We start from the raw sequence: 22,929 nt of genomic DNA, 5'->3' as shown, positions 1-22,929 counted from the left end.
AAAATGCGGCAAACTTCGGCAATTGGCTGGTTTGAGGAAGAGTTTCTTTGAGGCGTTGGAGAGCGAGTAGCTGTCCTCCCTGCTGGAGCTTGGTGTTTTGGATATTTCGATAGCCTCTTTAATCAGCCGGGGAAATTATTGCCTCTGTCTGGTGATGAGTTTAGAGTTTCCGAAGTACACGTTGTGCATTGGCCTTCCCCATACATGCTCGGCGATGGCGGATAAACGAAATTATCTATTCTTGGTTGCTCTCTCATTCTGCATTTCAAGGCTCGTGATGCTTGGCCAATGAACGAGTCTACGCAAGATCACTCGACCTGGTGTATTCGCCTTTGCATCTGAATGGCACTAGGCCTTTCATATACGATCGGCGCTCTTCTTGACACAGGATTCTTGTAAATCACGACAGTCTCACTCTTGTGACTATGCCGTGTTATGCCAGAACCCTCGCACCTTTTTCCGATGTCTCGGATGCATATATCATTGAAATGCAGAATGGAAACGTACCAAAGGCCCACCAAAATAGACAACTTTTCTATCTGCCATCGCGAAGCACGCCCAAGATTGACTTCGAAAACGCTAAACGCTAGGAAATTTTGGAAGACAAAAGGTTCCTGAACTGCCCGCATTCAGACGCTGATGAGCTGTGCGTCAATTTTTTCCGCCACTATACCTATCTTCAAAACTTAATCGCAGGTGACCATTAAACCCTATCGGGCAGTCTCCTCCCGGACATCAGAATGGGGGACTAGTTTTACCTCCGGAATGTTTTACCCTAGGGAATTCCATCGTGAGTGATAATTTAACGTTGGAGAGACAGCGACTCCTCGGGATAATAATGTGGTTGTTTCCCCTTGCCTCCCTCATCGCAGTACTACAGCCGTTAACGTAAATGTTCTCACGCCTGCAGTGAACTGAGTGTCGCTGTACTGACCACCGTGGCCCCTGCCTTTACTCATATGAAGATGAGCCGCTGCCTTCTCCTCCAGATGATGCGAGGCACACTTAGAAGCCTCCCATCGCCAAATCACGGCATTTCCAAAGGCTTTGTGTATTATTTACTAGGCCTACCTTGCCCAGGGATAGGCTCATATCTACTCGAATCACTGCCGCCTTTTCTCCATGACTGCTTATTCGACATATAAACTTGCTTTAATCGCTGCTAAATTTTATGACTAAATGTCAACACAACATCTGCATCCCCGGCGGACGCAGTCGGTGGCTGTAAACCTTTAACTGGGGGAGCGTCAAAAATTTTCTGCCACTGTGTGCGGGACATGAGCGGGGAAGATATTTTTCCATCGACCCCGGGCGTGTGTCTAGCAGGTGGTGGACCCTCGTAATCTGGGACTGCTCACCCTACCCCCTCACGACAGATCACGAATGTAATATGTCCTTGGTAATTACGCAGACTGAAGACCCACCACCAAAAGCATAAAAAATAGATACCAATGCGTTGACATAAGTTTCCCCGGCTAATGTACAACAGCAAGCTAAATAAATTCCTTGTAAATGCAAGGATTCGTTCGAATGGTTTTCATCGTGAATGCGCCGTGGAGAGCAGGGAGCTTCCTCTCTCCAAGAAGGGATAATCCGGAAAGCGCCCTCTGTAGGTGTGTGTCAATTATTTTTATTTTAGTTTTTTTCCTAATATATTGATAACTTTCATCTCGTTTTTGTCCTTAAGGTTGATCTTATTCTTTCATATTTCCTCAAATTGTTCTTTACTATTTTTTATCTATATTACCAAAGTTGACAGCCGTTCGATATATCGGGTGCCATGCACGTGGCTCAATTCTCGTTGCTAATCTAACAATGGCTGCTCTTATATTTACCCAAAAAATTTTATTTCAGCATAGTAAATTAAATTTAAAAATTTATTTAACGATTGGACGCAACCATATTTTTACCAACTGTCCATAATAAGATTTTTTCCTTGGCAATAAGTAACTATAACCACCCAATGGCGCCTCTGGAGGCGGCAATGATGCAATATTACCCTCAAATGTAACATCATATAATCTTTATGAGTGCAGAAAGGGGAGTCCTCTAGTTAACCTAAGATGCATTTCTTCATTCTGAAAAGGTATTGAAATGTGAAAGTCGACTAGACTTTTTCTTTATTTTTCAGATAAATTTTAAAATCACATATGCATACAAAGTATCATAAATTCTAAATTTAAAAATGTCAACCTAGCTTTGTAGGAGGAACTTATGGCATTCCTCGGCGATAAGATAATGTCAGGATACGCTTAATCTTTTTGATATGTAATCTTTAATACATGTTTATCAGTCCGCTATGTGTTTCCAGACGGCTGAACGGATTGCGGCCAAAGTTTGTACCTAGATGAATCCCTTGCTCACAAACTCCATAGTACTACTAGGTATTGGTTGCGTCCGACGTAACCTCTGAATCATTTTCTCATTACCAAACCCTGCAAGTGCGCTCAGCGCCACCTAGTATCCACTCCCCATCCTCTTCTTACTCTCCCACCCTCCGATATCATCCCCATTCACTCTGCCAATGTTTGTACATCTTCCTCCTCCCTTGCTGCCTTTTCTCGCAACTTCACCGTTCTAAGGTTAATGGCTTACGATTATCGTTGCTGTCCTATTGACGGTGCATTCCGACAAATCGTGTCAAATCGCTCAGCCGCGAGTGAAAACAGAGAAATAGAAATAAAATTGCATATCTTTTAACAATGAAAATAAATGACATGCTGAATTCATTAAATTAACAAACTCGGCCAGAAGCTTTTATTGTGCACTAATATCACATTATTTACAAAATGTGGACAAGAATAATTATTTTAACAAAGAACATTCAAATAACAAATGATTAATTCTAAGAAAATTCGGAACCAATTAGAATATGACAAAGAAGACCAGACTTAAAGCCAAAAACATTGGAATGAATATTGTGGACGTCTTTAATCAAATATGTGTAGTGTAGGCTGCTTCATCCTCATCTGATAGCCTGGGTGTGCCCTTTTCTGCAACTACTCTCTTTCAATATTCATTACGAAAACCCAAAAACACATTACTTGGCACGCATTTCATAGAAACATGTAGATGGCCCATCATCCCTATTGACACAATACAATCATTCACTTCTCGTTGTGCAGGCGAAAATTAAACATTAGACTCCTCAGTGCAGCTTTGCATGAGGTTTAAGTAGAACATTTGTAAGATTTATATGAATTATCCTGTCCGCGAGAAAATGTTGCATGCGCAAAGGTGAATTTTCTGAGGGAAAGCACACAACATGGATAGAGTATCTCACTTTAGAGCGCATGTGGAAGTTGAGATTAGAAATAACAGTGAAAGACTTATTGCAAAATTCTCAATAATAATACAATACATTTGTACGTTTACACATGTGGTGGTCAGGGCCGCTCCTTGTAGTTATGGACTTGATGCGGACTATGCTCACATGTGTGAGCATGTATGAATATCTGTCAAGGTAACCGCAAAACACTTCCAACGAATGTTTCATTGATAACGTTTATCTTCAGTGTGTATACGAATGGGTTACTAGGTCGCATCATGGCGCGACAGACTTGCTGCAGACGTTGCAGAAATAAAGCAACTCGTTGTTTTGCACAAATGTACTAAGAGGCTCTTCTGTAAAAAGAATTTTCGCACATTCTGCACGACTAAGGCTTCTCTCTCGAGTGTATACGAAAATGTGTCACTAAGTGGTTCTTATTCGAGAAAGGCTTTTCACACTCGTATCATGATTTAAGGCCTCTCTCTGTCGTATGCAAACGCATGTGAGTGTCGAGATAACGCCTCTTTGTGAAATGCTTGCAGCAAATGCTACAAGAATAAGGTTTCTCTCCCGCGTGTGTTCGAATGTGTGAGGTGAGCTGACTTTTCCTAAGGAAGGATTTGCTGCACAGGTGGCATATAAAAGCTTTCTCTCCGGTATGTGTTCGCAAGTGACTGTCGAGAGTACTCTTCTGAGTGAAACACTTGCGGCAAATGCTACAAGAATACGGTTTCTCTCCCGTATGCGTACGAATATGTCTAACTAAGTTACTCTTATCCGAGAAAGACTTTTCACACTCGCTGCATGAAAAAGGCTTCTCTCCCGTATGTGTTCGAATGTGACTTTTGAGATGACTCTTCTGAGTGAAAGATTTCTTGCAGACTCTGCATGGAAAAGTTTTCTCTCCCGTGTGCGTACGAATATGTCTAACTAAGTCGCTCTTCAACAAGAAAGCCTTTTCACACTCGTTGCAAGAAAACAGTTTCTCTCCCGTGTGCGTGCGCACATGTCTAACTAAGTGGCTCTTATTCGAGAAAGACTTTTCACACACTTTGCATGAATAAGGCCTTTCTCCTGTGTGTCTACGTACGTGTGCGTAGAGAACGTCTTTCCTAGGGAAGGACTCGCTGCAGACCTTACATGTAAAAGGCTTCTCTACTGCGTGTGTTCGCGAGTGAATGTCGAGATGACCTCTACGAGCGAAAGACTTTCTGCAAGTCCTACAAGAATACGTTTTCCCTCCTGTGTGTGTAAGTTTGTGTACGGTGAGGTCCCTTTTCTGAGTGAAGGACTCAGTGCGCTCGCTGCAAGAATATAGTCTCTCTTCCTTTCTCGGAACCACGTGATTGCGTAGATTTCTAATGCAAGATGACTTTGAAGATAAACTCTGTGAAGTTGATTTCTCTACTAGAGTGAAACTTCTCGTCATTAGTCTTGTATTTGACTCATCCCCTTTTCCTCCACTGGTTTCCTTGTTGAGCACATTTTCTTTTGGCATAGGCTCTAGTCTTTTCCTCTCCTGCCCACTTAAAGCCTTTGAGATGGTAGGCTCGCAAGAACTGCAGTGTCCGCTTGATGGAAGTGCTTCCGGAGACACATCTGCGATTGATTCCGCTGCAGCATCAAAATTACGAGCAACAAAATGAATTTTCATGTGTTTCATTAGCTCCTTTTTGTTGTTGAACACATCCCTGCAGTTGAAGCAATTATACGAATCTTCGTTCGAACTATAACTGTTCCCTGGATTTTCGATCAAGTAATTAAGTACCTCGTTGTTGCATCCCATGATAGTCTCACAGCCACTTCTGTCGTTTCCACTTATTTTGATAAACCTAAGGCTCTGCGAGGTATTTGGTGCATTAAAACCACTTTTCTCCCCTACAACAGCCATTGCGGCTCCACCTCTGCTGCTTTTAAGTGATTCAATGTCTTCGTTATTACATTGTCTGTCATCAAGAATTGAGCAACTTGATACCTCATAAGTTTCAGAAGCACCACATTTTTCCAAGTCTCTATCTATCAGATTTTTCTCTATCTCTTCATGGGATTTTCCAGCCTTGGAAATAACTTGTGTCGCCAAAGGTGTGGTACCAATGCATTCATCAATAGAATGAGTCCTAAGATTTCCTTCTGCAAGCAGATATGAAGTTGATGTTGTTTGCTCGGGCATTTCTTCGGCAGCCGGGACCCCTAGAAGAAATTTTCAAATAGCAACTAACACCGTCAAACATGAAATTTAAGACTACAACATTTTATACTTAAAATTCATTTTAAGGATGGAAAAATGCACTTAAGTCAGGTGGAACAATTGCTGCCCAACTTAGAATTGAACCTAGGGACTCGATATAAATGAATGGAGGGGAAAAGAACACATATCATAAAAATGACGAGGGCAACAAGGGTGTAGTAGAACAAAAAAGACGAAATCATGGGTTAAAATGATACGTATACAAATAATTAAGCACACATACGTTTCACACATGGCTTCCAATTGCAGAAAAAGAATAAAAATAGACCCCTTACAGAATTGGTCCTATAAAAAGGGAAAAATATTTTTCTCTTAAATCGAATATTTAATGATCGGTGAATATTTTCTAAATTAAAAAGGTTCCTAACAATGGCAATCACAATAAATTTTGAGGTACTACAGATGAGTATCTAGAAAAATTATTTTGAATTTTTCCTGGATTAGTTCTTATTGAGGTAATTAAACATTTAAAGATAAAAGCAATGAACAAACAGCCAAAAGAAACTCCCTTGAGTGAAATATACCCAACTGTCATGAGATAAGCAATGGTTCGGAGGGGCACCAGGGGCAGATATTCCAAGTATGGCACGCAAGCCTGAGCTCTTATTTGTGTTGGGACAATAGCATTTCCACTCTTTTTCATTATACGTAGTTTAATCATTTCCCAAGCTATCTTCTGCAGAAAACCACTCCTAATAACTAGAGAAGATATTTAATGAACCTTTATAATGCCAAGGGCAATGAAAGCAGAAAAAATCAATAATTAGTAAATAAAATGACCAAAGGCTGCCATTTTGTATTACATCCTGCAGTATAGTTTTTGCACAGAATTGGACGTCCACTACATCAACGTGAATTTTAGTTGTTGTAGGATGTAAGCGTATCAGATTTATTTTGGCTTTCCCTTTCAGCATCAATGGCATAATCATAAACCATTTTATAAAGAATAAGGACTAATTTATTATTTTGGGTCAGTATGACACTATCGTCAATTCTTCTGGGAACTAAAGAGAGATGAATTCCCTGCTCTGCTTTTGCAAGGGAAATTTTCTCTCAGAATTCACCTCTTATTTCTTTTTTTTTGCACCAGCATATAAAGACCTTTCTCTTTCAGCAATTATTTTGGCTATGGGAAAAATAAATTTTTCCTCCCTGCTGTTCATTATATTCATTGATGAACTCTGCTCCCGCATTAGCAGTATAACACGTTTACTTGCTGACGACCCTGTCATCTATCGCGAAATTAGAGATCACTCTATGAAATTCTATCATTGGACTGAAACAACGTTCATTTGTCGAGCCAAGAGAGGGGACTTGAACTTAATCTGAGAAAATACATGACGGTACATTTCTTGCTGAACTCGTACATCTATAACCATGTTTATGCAGTGGATTGTATTAACATAAAGGCAACATACAAAGTGAAGTACGTGGGAGAAACAATAACCTTGAACCTATTGTGGGGAACACCCATAAGAAATATTTGTGGCATAGCCCTGAAGAAATTATGATTTGTCAAGCGTATTGTGGGAAGATTTTCAGATGAGAAAGTAAAAGAAAGGTGCTATTTTGCATTCATCCGACCGCACCTCGATAATTCAACGAGCGTATGGGATCCGGCGAAGAAAGACTTAATCAGCAAACTGAAAAAAAAATACCAAGGAAGGCTGTGTGGTTCGTCAAAAACTGCTATCTTTGTACAGAAAGCATTACCCAGATGTTATGTGAATTGGACTGAGCCGCTGGAGACTCGAAGGCTGCGTGCTAGGCTTAAATTTCTTGAACAGTTGAATTTGGATTTCTTTAAAAGCGACACAGAGGACAAAATATTAGAGCCCCACTGTATTTCCAGGTCTGATAGAAGCGATAAATTAATAGAGTTGTTTTGCGGAACGGGTAGATACGGGAATTCGTTTTTTCCCCGAGCCGTAAGGGATTTTAATAAACGCTAGTCCTAATTCCCATAGAGCATATCCTTTTTATGTAAGAACAGTGGAAGTCCTAACACCCCCTACCACACGCCTTTCAGGTTATCATGCAGATTGAATGTAGAATTATTTGATTGATATCAAGAATTCGCCTGTTTCTTAGCCATACTGATTTCATTTCTAGAGCATACCTCTAAATTTAATGTTGTGTCAACCACATTTTCTCCTCCAAGGAAGCTTCATGCCTAGTTGTCAGTAAAACCTATCAAAGCACCATTGCTAATCCCAAGGACAAAAGGGTGAATAGGAATGCACTCATTTAAAAGATTTTCGCTAATTTTCCCACAAATTTAAAATGGTCCAAAAGCAAAGTTAATTTTTGCCCTCATTTGACCAAGTTCCATGTTTACATTTTCAATCGACCCTGAAATTTACTTTTCTACACTCAATTCTCAAACAAAATGCTCCATTCTGGCTTTTTGGGTATATAATTTTGAGGATTCGCACCGCTTTTCACCGGCATTTTTGGAAAAAAGGTGTGTGGCTACTACGAGTAAATTTTTTTCTTTCAATAAACTAGTCTCCAAGCTTGGATGAAGCAAGGCAGCATTCTTTTTATTCATTTAATATGACTCTTTAACAGTCAAAAATGCCAAATAGAGAAAATAAAGAAAAAATTCTTAGCCATTGCTCATTTACATACCCAAAAATTTCAGTGAAACAAAAATATTTTGTTAGGGAAGACTATTAAAAACGATTCAAATTACTACAAAAAAGTAAGTAAATATAAAACTTCTCCCCTATCCAATTACCACTTAAAATAAAGACAACAGGAAATATGGATGGATGACTAATTCAGGTTCTTCATCCTTCAGAATCAGTCAAAATAAGGCCGATTTCAGAAGAGACCACTTTCCACATTCCTACATTCTCCGCATGGCAAAAGGAAATCCAGAGTTTTCTCATCTGAAAGCGGTCTGAATTTCACGACCAGTTGACGCTGTTGATGCTGCAGTGCCTGGCCGGTTAGAAATGGGCGCAGTGGAGAACACCGCATGATTTGACTGGTATGAAGGCATCGGTAGGGACGTTAGATTATATTAAAGCACAGCACCGTGCCATCTGAAAGTGACCTAAGCCTTACTTTTATGCAACTATTTGAGGCCCTTAAAAGCACTCATCAATGGCTTCCATTGTGGACTTATGGGACACTGTCAAATTTTCAATAATTGCTCTAGTCACAGTAAAAGTTGGCTAAATAAAAGCATTTACTTGTATATCCTCCACATTAACATCAATCCCTCCAAGTATAGAGTTATTTGCAACCCGTAAGAGTACTCACCAAATGCAGACTCATGGGCAGTAGCTGAACTCTCAAATGGGTCCCCATCCTCACTTAAAGTATGCTGGAAGTAACCATCAAGATATTAATCATGCACGAAAAGAGATTCAGGACTTTTTTTGAAAGGATGATTTAAACTGTTTATGCACCACATTATATCAAAATTTGGAATTCCACATGCATTTTTTCCTTTCAAAATAAAAATATTTTCAAAACTACAGGAAATTAAATATTATTCCATTTTTTTCAACATGTAAACGGTCTTTGATTTATGTTCCGCCTGCATTGTAATATTATCTTCATTAGATAGCTCTGCAATGGATGCAATTTAGTTCATGTGATACCATGTAATAATTAAGGTTTCTTTGGCAATGAATGAACTGAAATAACGTAATGGAAACTAGGCATCTGAATGAAAAAATGGGATAAAATCTGACACTGCATTGTAGAAAAATATTTCCACTTAGAAAACTACGAGGGGCGTTTTTAAAGTAACTACCATTTTGACATAAAAAAAAAACAAGAAAAATTTTTTTTTCAAAAATAATTTATTCACTTGAAAGGCCATACTTTACTTTTCTACATAATTCCCAATGCTATTGAGGCATTTATCGTATCTTGGGACCAGCTTTTGTATGCCATCGTTAAACACGCTTGCCGCCTGATTAGACAACCACTGCTTCACGGTCGTTTTCACTTCATCATCATCGGAATGGTGCTGATCCGCCAGATGCTTCTTCAAGTACATAAAAAAATGTTTGCTCGGCACTAGAACGGGACTGTATGAAGGGTGGTTTAATTGTTCCCAGCCAAAAGAAGTGATAAGGTCTTGAGTTTGACTTGCTGTGTGTGGACGGGCATTATCATGGAGCAAAACGACACATGCACTCAGCATGCCACGCCTTTTGTTTTGACCAGTGAAGCGCATTTTTTGTACAGTCGCACAGTACGCTGCTGCATTTATGACGTCACTGCAAGTCAAAAAATCGACTAGCAACACACCCTTAATGGCAGGACTGCGCCATTCTGATGATGATGAAGTGAAAACGACCGTGAAGCAGTGGTTGTCTAATCAGGCGGCAAGCTTCTTTGACGATTGCATACAAAAGCTGGTCCCAAGATACGATAAATGCCTCAATAATAATGGGAATTATGTAGAAATGTGGAGTAAAGTATGGCATTTCAAGTGAATAAATTATTTTTGAAAAAAAAATTTACTTGTTTTTTTATGTAAAAACGGTACTTACTTTAAAATCACCCCTCGTAAAATTTTCAGTGAAAATCATGGAGATAATGATGAACAGCTGACATTTGTAAAATGAAAAGTAGAAACAAATTTTGAAAAGTGCTACATGTAAACATCAAACCTAGGACATTAAAACCGGGCTACCGCTCCTACCTGAAGGGAGACCATTTCTATGGGAATATATTTGGTATATAAATGTTGAAATGCATTCCACTTTTAAGACCATTGGTTATAAAACCAAATATGGGAGGAGATTTGTGGACTGGTCCCTATGAACTACAACACTACAGAGTTTGATTGAAATGTGAGACCTGATTTTCTTAATGAGCAATGAATTATCAGTCCTGGGATTGCATATTGTAAAATAAACATCTACATGAGGCATGATTTATTGGTCACAGGATAGTTTATAGTAATATAAATATCATATTGATATTTGCTTCATCGGTACCAAGATTTAACATAGAAAAATATGAGGCAAGAAAACTACAACAATTAAATACAAAATAAAGAGGAAAATATGACTTACTTTCAGATAAGAATATGTACTTGTTCCAGTCATAAGTAACTTTGAATCAAATAGGTTACACTGTCTGTAAATACTTGTGCCTCAGCCTAAATAAGATGAAAGGAATTTGAAGAAGGGTCACTATACTTCCAATAAACATGTACCACTGGGAATCCACACTCTTGCGTTGCAGGAGTACCGCTCTTTGTTACTCACCACAGGGAAAAAAGTTGAGCTTGGTCACTGGTAAAGCTAGAGCTTTAGATCGTTTGCACCTCACCCCCTTGCAATGAAGGCAAGCAAGTAGGCCACTTGTTGAGGTACCAATAAAAGTAGCATAAACATGCCAAACACTGTTAGCTCATGGCCAATACATGCCAACTTCCTTTTGTGTGCTATTAAACGCCAACCATGTGCAGGTTAATAACAAGCATCTATGTGAGGCATTTGACACCAAAATAATGGGTAGCTTCTGACAATCACAGGTAATTTATGTCATCATGTGAAAAAGAGCAAACACATGAAACACTATGGGCCACCAAGGAGCCCCACGTCCCCACTGGAGGGCTAATAAGGTTTAGTTTATCCGTCCCAGGATTTTATAAGGCAAGAAAACTACAATACAAATGTACAACATGAAAAGAAAAAAAAACTTTTTTAAGATGAGAAAACTTATTCGAGTAATTAGCAACTTTCAATCAAACGGGTTACCTTTAAAGCTGTGTAAAAATCTAAATGTCCTAGCGTTTTCCTTGATTAACATTTCTGCCCAAAATCTCCTCCAACAATTCATCAAATTCCATAGCAATAACTCCACACATACCTGGGCACTCTCCTCAGGAGATGGTTCCTCCTTTGCCCTGACAAGCGTCCAGTCCCGGTCTGCCACCATGGCTCCTGTGCCCTGAGCTTCCCCCTTTTCGCCTTGGGAAGCAGTTAAGGTATTGGGCTGCAACATAAACCCCAATCATCATCATTGAGATATAGAAAAATGGAAAAACTTATGAGAATTCCTCACACGAATAAAATAAAAGTTAGTTTTAAATATATACATTCTTCATCCTACCCTGCAAGCCACCTCAAGGTAATTAATGTTAAAAATTTCTAACATTTATACTTATTTTGTTAAAATTATCACTTTACTTTATTCCTATTACTTCCTATTTTCATCGCAAAATCCCTCCAAAAGGCACTTGATGATCCTCAGGGCAATCATTTCTGGAGATGCAGAACTCCAGATAAAATCTTATTCGTGACTGTAACTTATTTTACGAAAAAACTTTGCATGAGAATCCAGAGCTCATAGGTAATAACATACATTCATGGAAATAGGGTCAAAAATGGAGGATAAATTTAGTGTATATTTTGGTTTATAATTCAGTTTAGAGACATCAAACATTTTGAAAGATAAATTAAACTTACTCAGACAAGATTTAACAGAAGGCCATTCTGAGTTAACAAAAAAGAGAAATCTGTAGATAAACTCCTTATAGAACAAAGCTTGCATAGGTTCAATGTGAAAATATGAAGGTTCATTTACTCTACATGGACAACTGATAAGCGGGGATGGGAAAATTTCGCCATCAAGAATTTTGCGGATTTAGACACAAAGTGTCCTGGTAGAGGTAAGACATTACAAATTACCTCAAAGTGACTGGGGATAAGAGTTTTGAACTCAGGAAATGTCACAAATTGTGTCCCAAAATACGAATTTTTATTTTTTTGGAGAAAATTTTTAAACTATAATTTCAAACATAGGAACAAGCATTACATTACACAGAATTATTTCAATTCTATTAAAATTAACACAAGCGCGAGTATTCCTTAGGTATGTGGACGAGTGCAGTTCCTAAGAGCATAACTAATGTTACGATACAATCCCGGGAGAACGGCATCGCGTGTTTTCGATTTGCTGCAATACGAGGCAATATATGGCAATCTCCCATCCTTACTCTGAGGGAATGACCATCTATTTGATCTGTTCGTTGAACAACAGAAGAGCAATGTATGCATTTTTTTCTTATCAACATCACAAATGGAATATTATATTAGTAGAGGAATCTGAAGCATGCCCCTAGAACTGTTGTCACTCCGTGAGCATTAACATTTTCAGTAGTAAATTCCGAGTAGAACTGTCCCCTAGCCCGGCGCTAGCTTGATGAATGCACCCATGGACTGCACCTGCCTGAATACCTAATGTTTTGATCTCTATCTTTAAGCTATATCTGTCAAATAACTGATTTTCCAGTGGCAATTGTTAAATATTGCTGCTGGTGTCTCAGACATTCTAGTTATTTTGACGAGTTATTGTAATGTTGAATGAAAAATTAAACAAAAGAGACAGGGCAACAGGGAAAAGTTAAAAACATCAATCTCTATCTGCATCAACTGCTGCCATGAAAAACCAAATTGCTCATCATTTTGGAAAGTGGATAGTATGAAACTTTCTCAAAGCTGACATTCTTCTCTACAAATTGGAAAATGAGCACATGAAGTCATTTTTGAATGACAGGAATAGAAGGATCAACAACTTTCCTATTTCCACATGGTAATTTATTGAGACCGACCATGGTTTCGTTGCACCGTAAAATTAACAAGGTTTCTGTAACGAAACCATGGTTGGTCTCAATAAATTACCATGTGGAAATAGCAAAGTTGTTGATCCTTCTATTCCTGCGATTGTGGATTCCCACAAAGTTACACCCGATACTGTAAATTATTTTTGAATGAATTCCTTGAGGGCAAGTATACGATTACAGCAGCTTTTTGTAAATTAAGTCAAAGCATTCTAATCCTTTCCGTAGTCATAGAAAAACTAACATTTTATTTACCGCTGTGAATAATTTTACCTCGCTACTGGTGCTGGAGAAATTACCTACATTTGCCAACTTAGGGACAAATACATTCCTGATTTAAAATACAACATGAAGACTCAACTGAAGGACAAGTAGGTGATAGTTTTTTGTGATAAAACAATGGAAAAGAGAGAAGAAAATGTTTTTGTAACCTTGCTAAAAATTGACTCACTTCTTGATAGTGCATTGGACATTTTAATTGGTAATGTGTGTACTTGGAAACTGATAATTCAAAAACATGTTCAAGAGCAATTTTAGACACACTGAAGTAGTACGAAATACCACTCGATTATGTAACAACATTAGACTCTGCTCACTACACGACAAAATGTTTTCATACAATGGAGGATTTGGTGTCAGAAAATGTTCTGATAAATCAGCGCTGGGGCCATAAACTTAATTTAGTACTGTATACTCTTAGGAAACATCTGCATATTTTGCATCAAGCAGTATCCAATTTGAAGATGGCATTACTAAACACATGAAAAAGGAAGCACCTTTATAGAAAATATACTTGGATACAACCTACCCCTAATCAGCAAGTGCCACTATTTCCTCAGCCATTTTTAACCAGGTGGAGCTCCATGTATGAATCAGTGGCATATCTTGCAACACAAGCAAAAGATATTGTAGGGTTTATGTTCAGTGAGGACATGACAAGTGACATTGCTCGGGTTGATTTTCTCAGTAGTATTTCAGAAGAAGACTCGTAAGCTATCCAAATACAGGCTATGTTCATCACAGTGTATGGCAAACACATTGTTGAAATGATCACATTTCTAGAAGGACACTCACAGCCAGCTGTAACTATTCTAGATGGGCAGCTAAGGGGAATTCAGCACGCACTTGAAATCGTTGCATGAGTGAGTTACAGGAGCAATGTTATTAAACTACTAGAGGATTGTGGAAGGGGAGTCGGTAGGGGCTAAATGAGTGCAGTTCTGTCCAGTGCAGCTTCCCATGCTGTAACCAAGCTACTGGAGTTCCGGGCTTGATTTGACTCTACAGCATTACCTATGTTATTCTAGATCCAGTGGGATTTGTAAAAGAAGTAATTTAGATTGAAATTTACTTATTAGAAAGAATTAAAGCTTACTAGCCACACTAAACAGCATGCAATTTTTATACATGTCACATTCCCCATTTCACTACCGACAGGTATTATAGCTTAATTTTTGACTTAAATCGATTTTCCCGGTTCCACCACTGAGGTGATTGTCTACAGTCATAACACAGCCACAAGGGAAGTGTCACTTAACCAAGATATATTCAGTTAAACAATGGTACTGTCCCTTTTCTAGGTTTTGAAATAAAAACTAATGTAAGTATATATTCAAACTTGCAGCTTTTGAGAAAACACCGAAATGTCTATTTGAAAGAACCGAATCTCCAACTTCAAAGTACTGCTTTTCTCCCTCTCAAACCATCAAAAAAATTCACATCCCTAATCATAAGTGGTGTTTTCTTGAGGAATTTTACATCCAGGGACTAAATAAAAATTTGCAATTCAATTCAAGTTGAACATCATTAGCTTTCCCGGAAATAACTGAACCATTTACAACTTATTAGCTCAAAAGGCATAAGACAGTGCTTTCAAACACGTGAAGTTGTTTCAGGTGGAAAAGAAATATATCCGTGATAAAATATAAAAAACAAATGATAACATCACCACTTTAAAGTATAAATACACTACTTACTATGGCTTCAATAATATACTATTTTCATGTTTCATAACCTTACAAACAGACTTATATGCTAACCTACACAAAGCAGAGTAACCAGTTTATTTATAAGCCACAGAAAGTCTAGCTACTAGTGATGGATGAAGCATGAAAGAAATAGACAATGGAATAGTAAAGGCACAAGGAGCATTCTCCAAAAAAGAATGCTCTACTCACAACTGAGAATACAAATACAGAGGTAAGGAAACAATGCATCAGATTCTAAGTATGGAACATACTTATAATTGGTGGCTTCAAAATTTACAGCTGCAGAACAGTTAAGAGATAATTGTGAGTTTAAACTTCCATGCAATATTCCTTCGATGATCTCTATTTTCAAAGCAATTCACCTCTTTCAATTTCTATTCTAGGTAAATGGTTTTTCATGATAACTTCTTGATTTTTCTACCCGCATTCCTATATTTGGCCATTGTTCTCTTGGTTTTCCCTCTGTATGGCTCTATCAAAATCACCTACTGCAGCACAGTATTCCTGTGTCACAAAGGTCCTACGACTGCTGGGAGGGAATGATGCGATTGTGTTTGAAACTAATGCAGACCCTTTATGTGTTGATACTATTCATACACAACTCGGCCACCACTCCATTTCCCCTGTGTAAATACCAATGACCTCGAAGTCTTTAGCATAGATCCTCTACCTGGAAGTCAATCGCCCGATAAGCTATGATGGCAAAAATTACATCTCATACCGTATTGCTTAAAGAAACTCATTTCCACTAGCTCCACGCATAATTAATGATCTAAATTAACTATTGTTCTTCTGTTAAAGAGTGAAGATAAATTACTTTGGTAGGCCAACTATCTAAATCCAATGATGAGTAATGCTTTTGTCCATTGCACAGCAATGGATTTCCATTAATATATAGACAAAGAAGATTTGAGGCAAGCAATATTAGTAAAATGCATAAAATGATATCACTTTCGTGAGCACTGAGCGCAAGTTCACGTGTTATCATGAGAGCGATAAAGTTTTTTGATTAGTTTACACTGGATTACGATGTTTCCCCATGGAATGTATTTGCGCTACATCGAAATTGCGCTATACGAGGCATGGGTGTACATCCATCTGAGCCACAAATTATCCATGGCAGTGGCAACATACCACTGGCAATACCATTAGAACATTACAAATTCATTTTCCTTGTATTTTTTTGGACACAACGTGCAGAAAAAAATGAAAGAAAACAGTGGCGCGGGGAAGAAGCCGACCTTATGCAACCAGCATCACATATCTATCCCGCTGTGCAGTCGACAGGAGAGGGAAAAACGGAGGTCGCACAGGGGGATGATTTTGAGTTTTACATGGTCAGCTTTGAAAGAGTTAACATCACTAACAATTGATACCTTTTGGCAATCAACTAGCATTGCCGATGCCCAACACTCAATTCAAATATGGTAAACAAGGTCTAAAATATCCATCATCCCCACAGTAAATTCCTCTTCACTTTCATCACAAAATCCAATTCTGCAACATTTTGATTCCTATGAACATCAATCTCTCATAAGGAATACGAGTTATGTAGTTGAATCTAGCTAGCAGCTACATTATGATGTCATGGTCAATCTGTTTCACTGAACGTAAGTCAATAGTATTCAGTTTAACTCTCGATTCCTAACATCCCCCCTTCCACTCCATGGCAAACGGAAATAAAACTGTTTGTGCGATCACATAACAAATGACTGCTCAGTGCTGAGATGATAGAAAGCTTACTTGCTCAGTGAGCAAAGTTGAGCAGCCAGTTTGGCAAAATACACCAAATCTGTTCATTACATTTAATTTAAACGATTCAAACATGAAAGCTCTTCTGTAGTTGTTCATGATTGAACAGGCAAGGCAAAATGCAGTATGTTTCTGCAGAAAGGTCTTAGGAATAATGCAAAATAGAATGACATTGTGCCAGAGAAAAATTAAATTACACTTGGCAAAAGTACACTCACCAGGTCATCAGTGGCCAATGGGTCAGAGGCATCACTTAAAATTCCAGCTGGATGTGACGTGTCAAGAACAGGAGAGTTCCCTTCACTCAGAGGGTCTTCTTTCTCGTCCTTCACGTGAAACTAGGAGAGAACAATGGGCGTCACTCAATAAAAGCAAAACAATAATTCCCTCACTCGATAATGAAAACTCCTCTTTTAATTGAGACCACTCCAGCTGGCCAAAATACTCATGAGAATCATGCAACTCACAGATCAAACTCAAGAATATTAATGCTCAACTAGGGAGCAGGGAGCTACGCTGCCAAGAGCACATGATTTTAATGAGAGTATTGGCCACTTACATTAAGGGCACCACAGTGGGAACGATACATCGAGGTTCCAATGAAAATTGATTTGTCTTCATCATTTCTTCACCTAGGCTTATAAAAAGGATCCACAATAGTTTATGCTGGTTCCTCAGTGGAAACAATGGAGGATGATGGCTTGAACAAATAGAGGGCAATCATGAGAGAGAGCCTTGCAATAGCCACCACTAATGGCTTGAACAGAGATTTGACAAGGGATTCCGAAATTATACTCCATGGGATAAGAGACATTTCTGTCAACAGATTATCAATGCTGTACCACTGCTGTTGACTTACACGAAAAAACATTTATGTGGTTCCACTTCCTGCCTCATGTGTCACTACTAGAAAGAACATCTGAAGATTGCATTATGCCAGTGACTTCCCACAAAATAATTAAAGTTATAACAGACACACCCCCATTCCTCATACAACCAAGAAATTTGTAAAACTGAAGGTGATTAGACTCAGTGGGTGCTTTCCATTATTGCGACTCATGAGTCGACTTGTGTCGGCTCGTGGCATTTGTTTATAACTCTCCTATTCCTGTGCGTTACCGTTTGTTGACTTGTGTCACAACAGTCGGCGACACACACCGAATGGAACACGAAAACCGCGACGCAAGTCGACTTGTGTCGACGTGTGTCAATGAATGGAAAGCACCCAGTGTTCACTGTGAATGAGATTATAACTTACCAACTTATCCTCCTTGGGCAATAAGCAGTCTGGCACAGGAATGTACACTTCAGTCATTTGGGCTGAGCATATGAACTCTGAAGTGTTTTCAATGACATCTTGAATGCAGTCCTTGGTCTCCACAAAAGGCTCCGACTCCTCATCTTCTGTCCCTCCTCCTTCAAAACTCTGAGGAAGAAGTAACAGGGATAAACCTTTATCTCTTTAAAACACATACATGGGGTACTCAAAGCATTACGGAAAAAATGTTACACATATTGCCTCTGCTATCATATAAAAATTGCTTGGTCTCTGCATGCCTGTTAATCAAATACTGAAAAGCTACAGAACAAACTAAAAAAAATTAACAGGAAGATCGCTGATATTCCATGTTCACACAGTGTCTTTTCTAAATATCTTAGGGACCATGGAAGGTGCCCCTTCACAGCATAATACACGACAGAGAATGGAGATTATTCAGATGTATCATTTTTCCGTTTTTTTTTCAAATCATGAGAAATCAAAAGAGAGACTGAAGATTCAATTTTCTGCAGTTAAGAAAATGAATTGATCAAGTTTCTTATTCTTGCACTCAATTTGCTTCAGCAATTATCATTTTTGTAGTAGTAGCTGTTACCTGGCCAATATCACTATTTATTCTTTTCTCAACAGTAGAGCCATAGAAAAAAAACAAGTGGAGATTGTTTTCAATGTTCCTATTATGCTCTTATACCTCCTGTTAATACTCAAATATAAACTCTAGAAGAGAATACAGGGTGTAATATTTATGCAGAAAGAAAACAGACCTCAAAATCATCTTCTCTTCCATAACTATTTCATGAAATGAATTTTTAAATTACCCTGTTATTATTATCCTTTAAACATGCGAAACCAATCACAGCGCAATTATGTATTATTCTCGAAACAAAGTTCCTACTGCCTGTCAATAGATGGCTATAGCACTGATTGTTGGTCAATTTTGAACTACCAGAATAATCATGACTCAAGCTTAGACATTAGGTAAACAAACTGCTCAACAACCATGATGAATATGTCACAGCATTAGATCCTTAGTGTTGAGAGAAGAGCACCATAAAGTTAACCGAGATACTGCTATAACAAAAACACTGTTACACGATTGGTATCATTGCTTCAAGGACAATCATTTCAATGATGACAACTGTCTATGTAAAGAAAGGCCAAAAACCTCCAGAGAAAATCAATTGGAGGCATTGCTCAAAGATGATCAATGCCATACTCAAGAAGAGACTGCTTTGTATTTGTAGTTGCCCACCAAGCCATTTACAAGGGATTGCATGCATTAGGAATTTAGTGTCAAGCGAGGAAATTGTGTTTTCAATTATTCAAAAGTAATTCCACAGCACGAAACCTCACATCACAATGCCTAGAACATTAAATATTAAAACCTAACTGGAAACACTCAAATGCAAAGGCTGAATGCACTCACCAAATTCCCCAGACATTGAACCATCTTATTATTATTTGTTGAGTTCAATATTACATGGTCTGGCAGATCAGCAGTTGCACTCATGAGAATACATTGAAAAATGGCTTCATTCATGCATAACCTCAAAAGATGAACACTTAAACCATTCCAGTATTCAAGCTTTGCCACAATGATGGGAAAAAACTGCAGCTAGAAATGGACAACGTCCTTCCTTTTACACCTCACCCACAAGATATTCTAATACCTACATTTCTATCATGTGGTGGACAGAGCCTCATTAATCAACCACAATTATAAATTATTAATCACATCAACCATTAAAATACAAAATAAATACACATCACGAACTAAATCCTTAACTCTACAGTTCGGTGAAAATGTTTCTCACCACAGTAATCTGCATAAATACAAAGGTATTTAAAAAAATCAGCAACAAGCATTAATTATACCTTATGCACAAAGAAAATATTTCTGTCAACACACTCCAAACTCATTGAGCAAAATTGATCCACAACCTAAAACAGCATCCCATTCCAATTATCATGCAATCAGTACACAAAACATTATCAAAACAAATAAAAAAAATGTTTCAAGAGAATAAACCTCAAAATATATTGTAAGAATTGAGCTACTCAGAGTAAGAATTTATAGCCCTTATTTACACCGATAGCCCCCAAAAAAATTAAGAATGCAAAAACATTACCGGGTATGCATATCATAAAAAGAATTATCACAGGTTTTCCCTGTATATAAAATCGTTAAAGTTAACATGGGAATTCCACTGGGTCCGATGTACGAGCTGTCCATCGCCATGAGTGCACCAGGACAACTCATGGAAATAGAAATGCCGGCCATGATGGAGTAGGAGAATCTGGCCTGGCGTAACTCCTGACTAAGCTTCTGCATGCCATATCCTTTGCAAAGATTTTAAGACCGTTATGAAGGATAAACATCTCAGTACCTAAAAAATATATATCCTAACACAGGTAACCTTTGAACTTATTTATGCTAAGGTCATATTTAAACTTGCTAACCACAAAATTTATAGAAAACTTTCAAATTTTATAATGTACTTTAAGAAACAAAATAGATTTTATCTAAAAGATTGTGTAAAAAACTGATTTTACAAGTAAAACGCAAATAATTTTAAAAAGGGCACTAACAGAAATGGTTCTAGACAAATATGCTGTGATGGAAATAATCAAAGCTGATGCAAATATAAAAATTGTATTCCAATATTGGAAAATAGTAAACTAAATAAAAATAAACTTAACAAATACAGAAAAGATAAACCAAATCAAAATTCCTAATTTTCTTTCTAATTTTACATTTTTGATGAAAATGTTTTCTGGGTTAATTTTTCCGCACTTAAATTAATTTATAATACTTTGCCAATCTTGCCTTCATTGTAACCACCATCTATTCATACAAGATGACTTGAAAATGAACAATCAATTTCCGAAACTTCGCAAAGATATTTTTAGTTATACATAACCATACCCTCATGAGATCATAGTTAAAGGTAAGAAATGGGCCCTGAGCTAAAGAAAGGTAATATATTTACGTGCAACTGTGACTTTATTTGACAACGCATAGACAAACCAATTTCTGGGTCTCTGACACTTCAATCTTTAGCAGCAAATCGTCAGGGATTTTTTTGTTCCCTTTAACATGCTCCGATTACCTAATCAAATACTTAAAAAGGTAGCGTGGTATAGCGCAGTGGGTAGATTGCCTTTTTGAGTTGATAAATGGTGAGTTTGAATGCCATTCTTTCCTGGATATCGCAGTTTAGCACACACATAATTTCACTAGATGACAAAATGTCTTCAATCGTCGCCATTGTAACACAAACAGCAACATTAATAGGACCTTGCCAACGATTGACGGATAGGGAAAAACCAAATTTACGGGAAATTGGACTTGTTACACTTTTCCGTAAAACGTTTCGCAAAATATATCATTCTTGATTCCATCTTTTGTCTACATAAACCAAAGAGTTTCACCTTTAACTCTGCAATACTTATACTACACCAGTCTTCAAATAAGAAATTACGATAAGTACTCACCCTGAAGCAACTTTTTCTAAGAACTGCGTCTGATTCTAAACAAATCTTTTTGAAAACACTGAATTCCGTAAGTTTCTTCAAACACAGTGGACACATGGTAGTGGGCAGGCTATCTCCCACAGTAATCTGAGATTGTAATAAACAAGTTGCACATCAATAGAGTTTGGAATGAAAACATGAAATGAAGTAAGCACCATTTTAAATAAAATCGATAAAATTTAATGTGCCACTTACTTGTAAGCCAACTAAATCATGTAGGGCATCCTTCACAGTTATATTGTACGCTACATTCGAAGTGAATATGCTGTAAAAACAATCATGCTTCTCCCTACAAAGTCTGCAAAGGCCTATTTCTGGATTCCTATCTGAAGATTCCGTGAAAATCCCGATGGTACGACTCATGTTTTCGATTCAAACTCTTATTCACTTTTTAAATCAGGTTTATCGTCAAAGAAATCATCTACTCAGTATTGACAAAGATCACAAATTCCAACAAGGAAACTACATTGACTAAGATGATGAGTGAAAATATAATACTTTAGAATGCTAAACGAAAGGAACACGAAATCCAACAATTGATGAATCGACGGAAAGATATATAACGACTCAATAGCTTGGATTGAGAAATTTTTCAACAATTTATGACACAATTGTAAATTCTTTGGACAAGCATCCACGACAAGTTTAATCCACAACGATCACTTGTTATTATATGACTATACAATCAACCTCTGTTTGGAACCGATGTTTTCTAGTTGCCATTTTATCCGCGAGTAGCACACCTATAGCGCAGGCCAAACATCCGTGTTTGAAGAGTATTTTCTTTCCATTTCAAAAATTAAAGGGCCATTTCATTTAAAATTCATCACATTTTCGATTAATTGTAGTGTAAAAATGTTTGGTTAAAGGTTATTCAATCACCTTGCCGGAAACAAAATTTTAATTCCAACCTCGGCGTCCGCCAGGTCAGATTACATCTACAGTCTTTAAATATGAGAAAGAGTTCAAAATTCTTAAATGTAGAATTAAAAAAGTTTTAAAATATTTTTTTTATTCAAAAAATGTAATAAACTAGCATAATAAATCACTTATTGTTGGAAATATTTCATTTTTCGATTTTAGGCCTGCTGCATACACAATTCTCTAGCGGTGCAATACGCAAATGAAATCCGGTATGTATGCTAATCCTTGCTATCATGGTCAGTTAATAGCAAGGCGTCAATGAGTATGGAGTTCTTGGAAAATATATGATGTCTTTTCTGTTGAAAAGCGATTTATTTTTGAGGTCCTTGTCAA

The 22,929-nt window shown here is 37.7% G+C and overlaps 1 protein-coding gene across 1 annotated transcript; it reads right to left on the bottom strand.

Moving 5' to 3' along the window:
• Positions 1–2,725: 2,725 nt before the first annotated feature.
• LOC124173280 (zinc finger protein 846-like) lies at positions 2,726–17,448 on the bottom strand. Its single transcript, XM_046552799.1, has 5 exons — positions 17,419–17,448; positions 17,078–17,197; positions 11,367–11,492; positions 8,790–8,853; positions 2,726–5,461 (listed from the first exon to the last, which is right to left on the bottom strand). Exons 1-5 carry the CDS (start codon positions 17,446–17,448, stop codon positions 3,735–3,737), a joined length of 2,067 nt encoding a protein of 688 aa, XP_046408755.1. The 3' UTR covers positions 2,726–3,734.
• Positions 17,449–22,929: the final 5,481 nt, after the last annotated feature.

Source organism: Ischnura elegans, assembly GCF_921293095.1.
Source record: "Ischnura elegans chromosome 13 unlocalized genomic scaffold, ioIscEleg1.1 SUPER_13_unloc_4, whole genome shotgun sequence".
Classification (NCBI taxonomy): domain Eukaryota; kingdom Metazoa; phylum Arthropoda; class Insecta; order Odonata; family Coenagrionidae; genus Ischnura; species Ischnura elegans.
Note: the sequence above shows the minus strand (reverse complement) of the source record. Positions and strands in the feature narration are given on the sequence as shown.

What these genes read in the sequence shown, in the direction of transcription:
- LOC124173280 (XM_046552799.1), bottom strand. Translation starts at nt 17,448, where the DNA reads ATGTATCGTTCCCACTGTGGTGCCCTTAAT. An exon ending in CCCACTGTGGTGCCCTTAAT is followed by an intron (nt 17,198 to 17,418) that starts GTAAGTGGCCAA and finishes GTTCTCTCCTAG; the next exon opens with TTTCACGTGAAGGACGAGAA. An exon ending in TGCCCATGAGTCTGCATTTG is followed by an intron (nt 5,462 to 8,789) that starts GTGAGTACTCTT and finishes AATTTCTTCTAG; the next exon opens with GGGTCCCGGCTGCCGAAGAA.